Source organism: Drosophila hydei, unplaced genomic scaffold (genome assembly GCF_003285905.1).
Source record: "Drosophila hydei strain 15085-1641.00,03,60 unplaced genomic scaffold, DhydRS2 tig00008121-arrow-pilon, whole genome shotgun sequence".
NCBI lineage: Eukaryota > Metazoa > Arthropoda > Insecta > Diptera > Drosophilidae > Drosophila > Drosophila hydei.
In genome coordinates this window covers 1,447,806-1,459,937 of record NW_022045832.1, presented here as the reverse complement: position 1 = coordinate 1,459,937, position 12,132 = coordinate 1,447,806, and the positions used below count along the sequence as shown (strand labels likewise).

At 38.0% G+C, this 12,132-nt stretch overlaps 6 protein-coding genes and 1 long non-coding RNA gene across 7 annotated transcripts; 4 read left to right on the top strand and 3 right to left on the bottom strand.

Moving 5' to 3' along the window:
* Nucleotides 1-931: 931 nt before the first annotated feature.
* LOC111604202 (40S ribosomal protein S27) lies at nt 932-1,760 on the bottom strand. The gene is made up of 3 exons (XM_023322159.1): nt 1,671-1,760; nt 1,100-1,319; nt 932-1,037 (listed from the first exon to the last, which is right to left on the bottom strand). The coding sequence occupies exons 1-3, from the start codon at nt 1,674-1,676 to the stop codon at nt 1,009-1,011; spliced, it is 255 nt and encodes an 84-aa protein (XP_023177927.1). The 5' UTR covers nt 1,677-1,760; the 3' UTR covers nt 932-1,008.
* A 69-nt stretch (nt 1,761-1,829) lies between these two features.
* Nucleotides 1,830-2,977, top strand: LOC111604201 (J domain-containing protein CG6693). Its single transcript, XM_023322158.2, has one exon. The coding sequence runs from the start codon at nt 1,919-1,921 to the stop codon at nt 2,816-2,818; it is 900 nt and encodes a 299-aa protein (XP_023177926.2). The 5' UTR covers nt 1,830-1,918; the 3' UTR covers nt 2,819-2,977.
* A 297-nt stretch (nt 2,978-3,274) lies between these two features.
* Nucleotides 3,275-5,050, top strand: LOC111604205 (zinc finger protein 420). The gene is made up of 4 exons (XM_023322162.2): nt 3,275-3,597; nt 3,658-4,433; nt 4,503-4,748; nt 4,808-5,050. Exons 1-4 carry the CDS (start codon nt 3,391-3,393, stop codon nt 4,938-4,940), a joined length of 1,362 nt encoding a protein of 453 aa, XP_023177930.1. The 5' UTR covers nt 3,275-3,390; the 3' UTR covers nt 4,941-5,050.
* A 33-nt stretch (nt 5,051-5,083) lies between these two features.
* Nucleotides 5,084-6,963, bottom strand: LOC111604204 (zinc finger protein 41). Its single transcript, XM_023322161.2, has 4 exons — nt 6,680-6,963; nt 5,715-6,616; nt 5,527-5,661; nt 5,084-5,460 (listed from the first exon to the last, which is right to left on the bottom strand). The coding sequence occupies exons 1-4, from the start codon at nt 6,800-6,802 to the stop codon at nt 5,220-5,222; spliced, it is 1,401 nt and encodes a 466-aa protein (XP_023177929.2). The 5' UTR covers nt 6,803-6,963; the 3' UTR covers nt 5,084-5,219.
* A 226-nt stretch (nt 6,964-7,189) lies between these two features.
* On the top strand, nt 7,190-9,203 carry LOC111604230 (transcription factor Ouib). The gene is made up of 6 exons (XM_023322207.2): nt 7,190-7,474; nt 7,531-7,656; nt 7,727-8,235; nt 8,582-8,716; nt 8,772-8,882; nt 8,994-9,203. The coding sequence occupies exons 1-6, from the start codon at nt 7,343-7,345 to the stop codon at nt 9,121-9,123; spliced, it is 1,143 nt and encodes a 380-aa protein (XP_023177975.1). The 5' UTR covers nt 7,190-7,342; the 3' UTR covers nt 9,124-9,203.
* Nucleotides 9,204-9,514: 311 nt separating this feature from the next.
* Nucleotides 9,515-10,465, bottom strand: LOC111604226. The gene is made up of 3 exons (XR_002751735.1): nt 10,284-10,465; nt 9,841-10,222; nt 9,515-9,778 (listed from the first exon to the last, which is right to left on the bottom strand). It is a non-coding gene; the product is annotated as an uncharacterized LOC111604226 (long non-coding RNA).
* A 94-nt stretch (nt 10,466-10,559) lies between these two features.
* LOC111604244 (transcription factor Ouib) lies at nt 10,560-12,116 on the top strand. The gene is made up of 4 exons (XM_023322229.2): nt 10,560-10,736; nt 10,817-11,760; nt 11,831-11,941; nt 12,002-12,116. The coding sequence occupies exons 1-4, from the start codon at nt 10,620-10,622 to the stop codon at nt 12,114-12,116; spliced, it is 1,287 nt and encodes a 428-aa protein (XP_023177997.1). The 5' UTR covers nt 10,560-10,619.
* Nucleotides 12,117-12,132: the final 16 nt, after the last annotated feature.

Here is a 12,132-nt window from a genome sequence, read left to right as displayed (position 1 = left end):
GATCGAATAACATTGTAGTGATGGGAACGTGAGCGAAATAGCCACACTGGTATTCTCACGCCAAGCTGTCACTCTCAAAGGGGACGGCTTCTTCTGGTCTCCTACTTCGCATAATTTTAAGCCGATGATTTTTCTTAACATAATGAATAAAAATTAAACAAAAACTTTAAATAATTCAGTATTGCTAAAAATGATTTATGCAAGCCAAAATATAATCCAATAATGTAGCATCCTTTTCACATTAAACATCGTGGACCATTAGTAGATAGTATGTTAACTCAATCGATGTTCTGTCAAGTTTACATACCATGTTAAAATGTTTGATTATTCACATATCGAAATGCTGAGCCGAGTGCATTGGTTATCGCTACTGCATAGTTATCGAAAATTTCGTAAATATTTAAATGTGTACCGCGAAAGCATAACATGAGCATTGAATTGATAAACATGTTAACTACTTCTCTATTTGGTTGTAGGAAAAAATTCATATCATCTCGTACTAACATTTGATAATATAATGGACCAGCCACAAATTAAAAGCGATAACATTTATTAGTTACATTCAGAATACACTGAAAAAAAAACAATGCAACACGCCGTTTTACATTGTTAACCACAACATCGTTAATTTTTTAATGAACTGAAGGCTCGCGAGTACATTAAGAAATTCCAAAATCATATAAAAAGCGTTTTTCTATTTTACAGCCAGTTTTTCTTCAATCCTATGTTGACATTGTGTGCCTCGCTGTTATTTGTTGTTTGTCGCTTGTACATGCACTTCGGAAAACTACTTATCAAAATTGTTATTGCTGCAGCCGCTGCCGAAATGTTGCTTGTTTCACTTGTATCCACTCCATTTGCAAAGCGTAATAAACGATGCCTATAAGATTGACAACATTTGTCAGTATATGAATGAAAACGGCTCAAGGGATTTGTAGTTTCTTTACGTTTTTAGAGTGTTTATTAAAAAATTAATAATTTGTGGTTCATCAAGAAGCGTCCCCATTTTTATTGTGGCTTCCTACGGAACGAGCAGCCTAAAATTGAATTTAACATATTAGTGTGATAGGTTAACAATTATTTAAGATTATTCTTTTACCTTCTGTGAGCTTGGCACGTCCTCCAGTTGGCTGGCACAGAATGGTGGCGCAACCAGCACAGACCACAACGCCCTGGGCGTGACTGAACACAGTTGTGATTCTGTAGCAACCGGGGCACTTGACATCCATGAAGTAGGAGTTGGGGTGCTGCACCAAGCGCTTTAGCTTGTGCTTGCGTTTCTCCTCAGCGGGCAGAGGGTGCAGTAAATCTTTTGCTAGCTGAAACGGGAAACCAAACAAAACAAGTTCACTATTAGGAATGCGTCACATTAAAATAACAGCAATAACATTATCGGTTTCACAATATAATTTAATATCGTATTTCACAACTGTCTGCAATCAACTAAGGTAGACGGTGATGCGCGCGTTTAGCATGCGTTGCCAACGAACGCACAGATTGCAAGGTGTTGAGGCACGCACTGTTTTATTTGCACAATTCATGTATTGTCACAGTAAATGCATAATTTTTATATACTGCGATACAACGCGAGCGCTATTACGTGGGTTTTCTGTATGCATTTGCAAATTTTCTTTGTTTAAAAGCTTATTTTTGTACAAATTCGCACCCACCGGCATGTTTTTTCTTTCACAGCTAACACGGAAAAGGAAGTCAGCCAAATCGCAGCCAACTTAACAAACGATAAGGCACTAAAAAACACCTACTTAATTTCTAACACAGTTTGGTATTTTCTATTTAGACCAGGGTGGCAGTTCAGTCTTAATCGTTCTGGCGCCTTTTTAGCACTGGCATCTCATCGACATTTTAGAGCACTTTCGTCTGACAGAAGTAACAAAGCGCAGTAATATTAAAATAAGCAATGTCGACGCTTGAATTATGTGAAAAGTACTTTGCGACCCGTGATGTGTACAAACTGATGGGTATTGCAAAGGATGCCAAAGAAAAAGATATCAAAAAAGCCTACCACAAGCTGTCGCTACTGGTGCATCCCGACCGAGTTCCCGACGCGCAAAAGGACGAATCGACCGAGAAGTTCAAAGTGCTCTCTAAAATATACCAGGTGTTAACCGACACACAGAAGCGTGCAATCTATGACGAACAGGGCATCATCGATGACGATGACGAGGGCAAGCTGACAAACTGGCTAGACTTGTGGAGCAAGATATTCAAGCCGCTGTCCGAAGAGGACATCAGCAACTATGAAAAAGAATATGTCGGCTCTGACCTGGAGCGCACAGATATCAAAAAAGCATATTTGGGGGGCAAGGGCTGCATCAACTACATCATGAATCATGTGCCATTCATGAAAGTTGAAGACGAGCCCCGCTTCAAAGAGATTGTGGCCAGCATGATAGCAGCCAATGATGTCCCCGAGTACAAGATATTCACGGAAGAGCCGGCCGCCAAGCGTAATAAACGACACAAAAAATATGCTCGCGAATCGAAAGAGGCGACTATTATCAAGGAACGCATTAAGCGCCGGCGTGAAAAAGACGCTGAAGCAGAACAAGAGATCTCCGACAGTGGGAATCTGGAACAACTTATATTGGCGCGCAAAAATAGCCGCGAATCGAACTACAATTCCCTTATGGATCGATTGCTGGAGAAGTATGCGGGAGAAGATGATTCCGACACAGTTGACTTTAGCAGCTTCGACAAGAAGAAGAAGCTGAAGGCAAAGACCGCGTCAAAAAAAACACAGAAATCACCTAAGACAAATAGTGTAAAGAAAGGACGGGTAGAGAAGCCAAAAGTTTAAACGCATTGTTTTATCAACTCAAAATTGGTTTAGTTTTAATTATATCTACATATACGTACTGATATTAATAACAATAAAAAAAAAAAACAAAGCAAAAGTGCTCTAGTCGGGAGTGCCCGACTACGAGATACCTTTAAAACTGCGCAGAACTCAATCGTATCACTAGGCATTTTTTATATCTCTGTCGATATCGACAATCAGATACATCTGCATGTCTCAGAAACTGTTTTCTGTGGGTCAGGGTATAGAAACAATTCTCTTATTCAATTTAACAATAAATAAAAATAATTAAACAATAAAATAAGAACTGTGTCGCATTTATAATCGTTTTTTTGTGCCACCGTTAATGTTATAATTTAAACCTCTAGATTATTTTGCAAATATAATTTTTGAGCTGCATACTAATTGTAAGAGATGGCATTCGGAGATGCCAACTTGCTTGAAACTAAACGCCATTTCTTGCCTGAACAATCTATCGACCATCTATCGTGAACAGTAAACAAAATAAAAATTGTTGTAAACTCAGTTAAGAGTAACTTAAACAATCATTTACATCTGTGCAACGTCATCCGATGGACATTATAAACAAGATGCCCTTTGATGCAAGTAAATGTCGTGTTTGTCTAAGCGAATTCGACACCAGCGCCATGCAAGCACTTTTTACAAACAATAAGGAAGTCGATAAACCCAATGCTGATGCAGGAGATGAAGAACCGGAGGACACCAATAATGACAAGCAACCTTTGAGTAGCAAAATTGAGTACTGTTGTGGAATTAGGGTAAAGCCAAAGACACAAAAAATTATCATACACAAATATGTTCTATGAGCCAATTTACAGATTCGTCAGGCGTCGCACTTACCATCCAAAGTCTGCGAGAGATGTTGTGATTTTATAAGCATGTGGTTCAGCTTTCGGCAGATGTGTCTGAATTCGCAGGTGTACTTGGAGAGTACGTATATCCATGATGAGAAACCCAACGATCTAATCGATGCCAGCGACACAGAATATATGGAATATCTATATGAGACGTTGCAGTTGGCAACACTGGATCGCTGCCAAACGAGTGAAGCGCTCCAATCTGGCGACTCTCCAGAGATAGAGAGTGATTATGTTGTGGACTATGACGAGGAAAACTACGTAGCTGACGCAATGCCCTCCGTTGAGCAGGACGATTGCTCCAAAAATAATATGCAAGAAATACTAACTGAACTGGAGACATACGAAGCAAATGAGGACGTACCAATCGAAGTCGAACCAAGTCTGATTTATGCAGATGAAGGTCAAGCAGCTGAAGTTGACTTACCGCTTAAAGTGGAGGATTGTGAGGTAGATTATTGCGAGGACAACGATGATTTTCTATCACCAACGCCCTCGCCTGAACCACAACCAAACAACGCAACGGTCAAACGCAAACCAGGCCGCCCACGCAAATCAGACAGTGAGCTTAAATCGAAACGAAAGAACAAAAGCGATGCACACTCTAGAAACGAGCACCCAAGCGAGGATGTGCCCACAAAATACATATGTAATCTCTGTGGCAATGTGTATCCGAAGAAGGCTGCATTTACAGCCCACATGATGGCACACACCGACTACAAGCCGCATCAATGCGAGTAAGCTACTTTTGGTCCTATAACAGTACATGAGATATTTCTCTTATATATAAATTTAACGTGTTTCAGAATCTGTTGCAAGTCTTTTCGCCAAATGGGCGAACTGCGCGCGCATATTCGACGTCATACTGGAGAACGACCCTACAAGTGTTCGTACTGTGATCGTCACTTTTATGACCGTAGCGAAAAGGTTCGACACGAACGAGTGCACACTAATACGAGGCCGTATGAGTGCAAGGAATGCGGCAAAACCTTTACGCACACGGCTATATTGAAAAATCACAGTTTGGTTCACTCTGGCGAGAAGAACTTCAAGTAAGCATAGCCTAAACTTTTGTCAATACGTAAATATAAAATTTGGAATATCTTTTCAGCTGCAGCGTTTGCTCCAAGTCGTTTACCCTACTGCACCAGCTGAAGGCACATTTGCAAACGCTGACACACAGAAGCAAAGAGAATCAATCTTTTACCAGCTCCAGTAACTCCTATATACTTCACACTGAGTAATTTAAGCTAGACTTCAGTTATTATAAATATAATATTAACAAATCATTTTATCTATACTGAACATTTCGTACTGTCCCTAATTTGTAGACAAACCAGTATATATGGTATATATACTTAATATAAATATCTTATATTTATCCCATTTGCTTGAAATTCTTTTGATATATGTTGATTTTTTTTATAGAATATTCAATTCAATGATTTGTCAAAAGCTAACAGAAAAGCTACCATAGGAGCAATTTATGTATTAATCAATGAAAATTGGAATTCAAACAACAATTAGCTGCTGGAATAGTCGCCATCATCCTGATTGTACAACGTTATGCCTACTTCATAGCGATGAATATGCGTCCGTTCATGTGCCTTTAGCTGATGTGGCAGACGAAATCCCTTGTTGCAGGTCAGGCATTTATGTGGCTTTTCCTTCGAATGAGAGAGGAAGTGCGCTTTTAATGTGGTCGATAACGAGAAGGTTTTGGCACATATGTCACAGGCATAAGGTCGTTCATTTGTATGCATTCTGTAAGTAATATTACAATAGATATTCAACAATTTTAAATGAGATATTAAACTCCATATTGCACACCTTTCGTGCTTTCGATGAGTGCTGCGATCCGCGAAACGTCTACTGCAGTGGGTGCATTCATAGGGCTTTTCGCCCGTGTGGGTGCGCATATGGGTTGTTAGATTGCAGGCGGCGTTAAAGCGCTTGGAGCACAGCCTAGAAGCAAATACGTATTATTTGATGTTAGCATTGTGCTTGGCTGCACTTACTCGCACTCGTAATTCTTTTCATTGCGGTGAGTGCGCAGATGCGACTTAAGCTGCGTTTGATTTGGAAACGAATTTCCGCACATGGCACAGCAGTGCCTGGGGAAATTAGATGGCTCACATGCCGCACCTAAGTCGACAACAGTAAGAGAAGCTGCAGCTGAATGTGGCTCTTCCATTTGTAATTGTTTCAACTTTAGCGTAGGTTTTTCCTCAGACTTTGGCTGAACGTCTTCAGTTTGATTTGAAAATTGTGAGGTCGACTCCTTAGCTGCCGCTCCAACAACAGCATAGTTAACTTGCTCTGAATAATCGTTATCGTATTCATCATTATTATCATTATCACCCACATCAGTTATGATATATTCATTGCCTTCGGTATCTGTCTCTGCCTCTGCATCAGTTAAATTAAGAACACATTTACTTACGACAAGTAAATAATCCCCATCATTTTTCCCAGAGGCAGCTAACGATTTGTTAACTTCAGTTGGGCTTTCACATTTTAACTGTTTAAGCATTTTATTTCCATTTCCCATAGTGCTAGTTGACTCAACGTCACTTAGTTCGTGTGTTCCTATGTAATGTGAACTGGAGGTTTCTTGTTCGGTCAATAGATTTTTCACAGTTTCAGATTTAAGCCTTTTTGTCTGCTGTAGATTTCGCTCAGAAATGTTTTGCTTGCGCGTACGTGTAGCTTGTTCTTCAACTTTCGCCAGACTGCAGCTATCTTCACTCCGATCCATTAAGTTACTTGGAAAGCATCTACCCGAAGACATGGTGCGACGTACAACACTTCTTAGATGCGCGTCAGACCGTCTGCAGCCTGTTAGAAATGTATGAACCGATTGCAGAGCTTCAGTACAATCCATACATATTTGGTCTGGTAAACCGTCGTCCGGTTTCGCCTGCATATAACAATGAAAATATATTATCAAACTGAAGGCAATTTTAAATTGCATTGCTAATACCACAATTCCAGCGTATTCCTCCAGTTGCTTCGCTAAATTGCTATCATTGAAGAGTGGTTGCAGTTGGGAACTGCTATCGGCAGTGCACGTACGGCACATGGTCCACTTTATGCAAATTTCCATTCCTTAATAGTTTACGATCCCACAATAATTACAACTAAAACACAACAGATCATTTTGCGCCACAGAATAAATAAATTGTAATCAGCTTGTCAATTTTGGCGTGTATTCACCGCCGAACGAAACGCGCGTTACTGTGCATACCTGTTTGCAGACCGTTAGAATTTGTTTTAAATATTTTTATATTTTGTGGGACGCGTGTCTTGAGAAATTTAAACCTAGAATATTCAAAGCGCATAAAAAGAGTAAAAACTCAATTAAATAAATGTATATATAGTGCTGCATGCGTTGTCGTTTATATTTTAGATGTGTAATATTGTGTAGACGCATCCAAATATAATCGCACAAGGCGCTGAGAATGGCATTGTAGTTTATCGGCATTCACGAAAACAAAAGTCTCTCAGATAATGTGGTCACCCTACTTTACTGTCAAAAATAAAAAGAAAATAAAACTGCAACACAAACTGCAAAAATATTGAAGACGCATTATTTATATTATTGTTATCATTATTGGTTAGAGAATTGCAAAAGTAAAAAAAAAGCATGCCAGAATATTTGATATGCCGAATATGCTTAACGGAAGACATGAACGTTGATACCATGACACCACTATACGACGAACAGGACGTTCAATGTCCACTAGTTCGGAAAATAGAAGAAATAGGAAGCATAAAGGTAAACCAACGGACATAATTATAAAATTTCATCATTAAATTACATTCAATAATTAGCTACCGCCCTTGGAAGACATGCCAAGCCTCCTCTGCTGCAGTTGTGTTGGTAGCCTTACCAGCGCTTATAAATTTCGGGAATTGTGCCAGGAAAGTGAGCGAACCTTTGCCAGCAGCATTGTAAAGGTATAATCTCCAGACTACTTATGTAATAACAATTGATTCAATTATTAAATTAATTGTTTAATTGTTTAAGGCTGAGCTGAAATTGGAACCAACAGATGATCCTTCGCAAATTGAAAGCGATACAGTTGAGTACATTTACGAAGCGGCCAATGAGTTTATTGATGCTGACGATGACATTGAATTCGATGCAATGCTTGAAGAGCGTTTAGAAGAAACAATTGAGGAGACGGAGACCGACGCAGCGTATGATGATTTCGAGCGGACAACAGATCTGGATGATAAGAACATATTGCTTGGCAATGCGAGCGACAGCGACTACGATCCCACTGAACGCTTGCGAAAGCCAAAGGTACGAAAATCGAGGCTTAGCAAACGTGGACGGGGACGACCTCGCAACCCGACGCATTCAGTACTTAAGCATGGTCAAGCAAACACGACAAATGTAGCCACTGCAAATAAATCGAATGAGGAGACGTCTACGAACATCATGTGTGAAATATGCGGCAATATCTACTCGAAACGTGCAGCCCTCAATATTCACATGCGACGTCACATGGCCGAGAAGCCTTTTGAATGCGAGTATGTTTGTAGAAGTGCAATTTATTTCAATTTAATTAATGAATGAATTGAATTCATGTTATCTTCAAAAAGTCAACTTTTGATTCTAATTACACTTATATATCAGTTTTGTCATATGCATCACAAATTAAGTTTGATTCTGCTTAAATATCTTGTACAACTCATAACGAACGAGACTTGTTAATATCAGGCGAATTTAGTCGTTTAGTAGTTCATCAAATAGCTGACTGTATAATTTTGGATTCATGCTCTATATGTCACTTTTAACTCATCTGACACTCTTTAAAACTCTTCTGTTATTCAAAAAGCCATTTCTTTTTTAATTTTAAATTTAATTGTTTTTTAGAATCTGCACTAAGTCGTTTGCCGGCCCCTCAGAGCTCAATCGCCATATAAGAGTGCATACAGGCGAAAAGCCTTTTAGGTGCAAATACTGTTCTCGTGCATTTGCTGATCGCAGCTCAAATATACGCCACGAAAGGTAATAACTCATAGATTAATTTATTTAACCAATAACTCATATATTTTTATTATAGAACCCATACAAACGAGCGTCCTTTTACCTGTACCACATGTGGCAAGTCATTCTCCTATTCGAATGTTCTCAAGAATCACATGTTGACGCATACAGGCGAAAAACCCTTTTTGTAAGTTAATGATATTGCAGTTGCCTAATGTCTAATGAGAATATCTTAAAACATTTTAGTGGAGAGAGAAACTTATTATAAAGCTGTTTTTAATCATATTAATCTTTTTAGGTGTATGCCGTGCAATAAAACCTTTTCCCGAAAGCATCAACTAGAACAGCACATGGGAACTATGACCCATCAGCAAACTGTGAAAGCCCTGCAGACTAGCGATGCGGCGCGTCACACTGAGTTGTATTAGTCATTCACAATGGATTATATAATTATTTAGTTGTTATATAATATAAATTTAAACTTAAATCCTTAATGTAAATAAAAAGTACAAATTTAAGAAGCCAAAAATATTATAACTGCATTTTAAACTTAGTTGTGCTTAAACTATTAGATGAGTTATAAAAAACATAAAACGCAAATTCAATGCTTGTTTATAGAATATTAGTCCTAAAGATATATGCAGCTCTTAAGCATGATTGGGCGTTATGCCGAAATTGCCGAAAATGTAGTGTTTCAGTGCTTGGCTAATTAAGTTAAGACACACTATACATAGGTTGGAACACGACAATACATATATTTATATTATTTTGTATAAGAGTAGGACATACAGAGTTACATATATTCAACGTATTTTTTTTTTTAAGTAGCACTGGCAACTATGGCCTTTGGCTAAGACAATACAACATCAATAGACTAGCTTAGGATGCTCATCCATATCCAAGATGTTCCGCGGCCCACATGACTGGGCCACTTGGATAAGTCATCTGCCGAGGATTGTTGCTTCCCCAGGCAACGCAAGCTGAAGAGACCTTTCGCAATTTCATAGCTTTCGATAGGACGACTATTAACGACGAATGTTCTGGATCAGCTCCTTCTTTGTAGTGAAACATTATCGACAATATCTAAAAAATATGGGTAAATGTAGCTTATGATTCAACTTATAAGTAATATATACTATACATACATAGCACATAAAATTCATTAATGCTTCCACGATCTCGAAATTTGTAAACAACAGTTTTGCAAGCACATTACACCAGAGTAAGTTTTACTCAAGAAATGCCGTAATGCCTTGCTATACAATTTTTCAATGTTTCAGTGTTTCAATAAAGCATTCGTAATAGGAGTCAATGTTTTTCGAATAGAACTCATTTGAAACCTTTGTAATTAATCCTCATTGACTTAAAAGTTTAAGTCGCTTGGTTGGCAGTAGTCAAATTCTGAATTAACTTTTGTATCAACTGCTTTTCTGTTAGAGCACAGCGTTGGCGAAACGCGGTGGCGCATCCTAAGTCTATGAGGCATATCCTGCAAATGAGCACGGGATGTCCTGGAATTTGTTCGAGCTACGAATGATGAAAAACTTTAATAGTAAAAAGTAACAATGTAAAATTGGCAATATGCAACCTCCAATTTACTAGTTGAATTGAGTTGCTGTATTAAATGCGCGTTCTGTTCACGAAAAAGATCAACCATATCTGCAAGACGCTTAACGTAATTTAAACAAAGGCGACACTGGTTTTTCTCCATTGTGTATGCTTTACAGTACTGTGAAAATGTAGATACAAATTGTGAGCTTAAGCATTCAAGTGAATACCACTAACAAAGTGTTGCTTCTTCTTTAAAATTAGCATTCACAGCGAATTTATGAATTTACTGAAACAGCTGCTTTCGTTATTTTGTGCACAAAAATATAAACAATTTATTTTTTTTAGTATTATATTTAATTTAGTTATTTAAAAAATGACGCTGCAATGTCGTACCTGTGGAAACGTTATTTACAATATGAACGCTAAAAATCTATTCTTAAGTGAAAACACTGAAATATTAATGAACATTAAAAATGTGACTGGAACAACTGTAAGAATTTGTCTTAAAATATGTTTACATTTATATATATATTTATAATATAACCATGCTTATTTAAATTACTTGTGCAGCTAGAAAAATGCCCTGAGCTTCCATTCCATATATGCGCTTGCTGTCTTCTTGATCTGAAACAAGCCGTCTTCCATATAAAAGTATTCCGTGATCGCTGTCTAAAGACGCAAGAGAAGCTGCTGATGACACAAACACATGTTGAACTTTCTTCGAAAGGAAACATGGAACTGAATAGTTATTATAATATTAAAAGGGAAACCATTTTAAATTACGATGAACTACCTATTGAAATTGATAGACTAGAAGACGACTTCGATGATGAGGAAGATGAGCTAATTGATTTTTATGACGATAATTTTTCAAGTGATATTGAAGCTAGTTCTGTTGAAGCTCCCACGGAAGATGCCGACTACGTAATAACAAGCGTTCAAGATGAAATGCGCAGTATATGTGAATTTAGCAGCGAGAGTCAAGAGACAACCGATGAGTTTCAGGAACTCTCGGATAATGAATTAGTTCAAAATAAAAGCTACGGTGACAAAAGTAAATCTACTAGTTTCACAAGCAGTACGCCAACAACTTTTACCAACCTGCTTTTGAACACAGAAAATTCAAATGCTAATACAAATATGAAAGTACACAAGCAACATTTGAATGAAAACAATTTGGACAGTAATACCCCTGTTAAGACCAAAAAAACCTACACCAGCTGGAAGAATCTGACAGAAGAGCAAATTGTTGATCGCCGCCGGAAACAAAGGCTTCGAGATTGTATTTGCGACCAGTGTGGCAGGCATTTCACAGATCAAAGTAACTTCAAATTGCATATGCTCCGACACACCGGCATCAAGAATTTTAAATGTAACGAATGTGGTAAACTATTCTATACCGACCACTTGCTACAGCTCCATGAACGCACTGTCCATCGCGGAGAGCGACCATATGCTTGCAAGTACTGCGATAAGACGTTTAACAGCAGCACAACTCGTGTAATGCACGAACGGTTAGTTTTTTGCAGCTTAACGTAAATTATAATAAATGAGAAATTCAAATATATTATCATATGTATTTAGCTCCCATACGAATGTGCGGCCATACACCTGCGAATATTGCGATAAATCATTTATATCTACATCCGCTCTTAAGCGACATGATCTAACACACAATGGCGTGCGAGCATTTTAGTAAGTATTTTTAACTACTTTTGAAACAGAATGAGTTTAAGCTAATTGGAAACGTTTCAGCTGTAATATATGCGACAAAACATTTCAAAGAAATACCCATTTAAAGGCTCATTTACGTTCCAAGTTACATGCCATGAAAGAAAACAATATTAACTTACTACGGGAGTTTGAATAAAGCTTTAAAAAAAAAA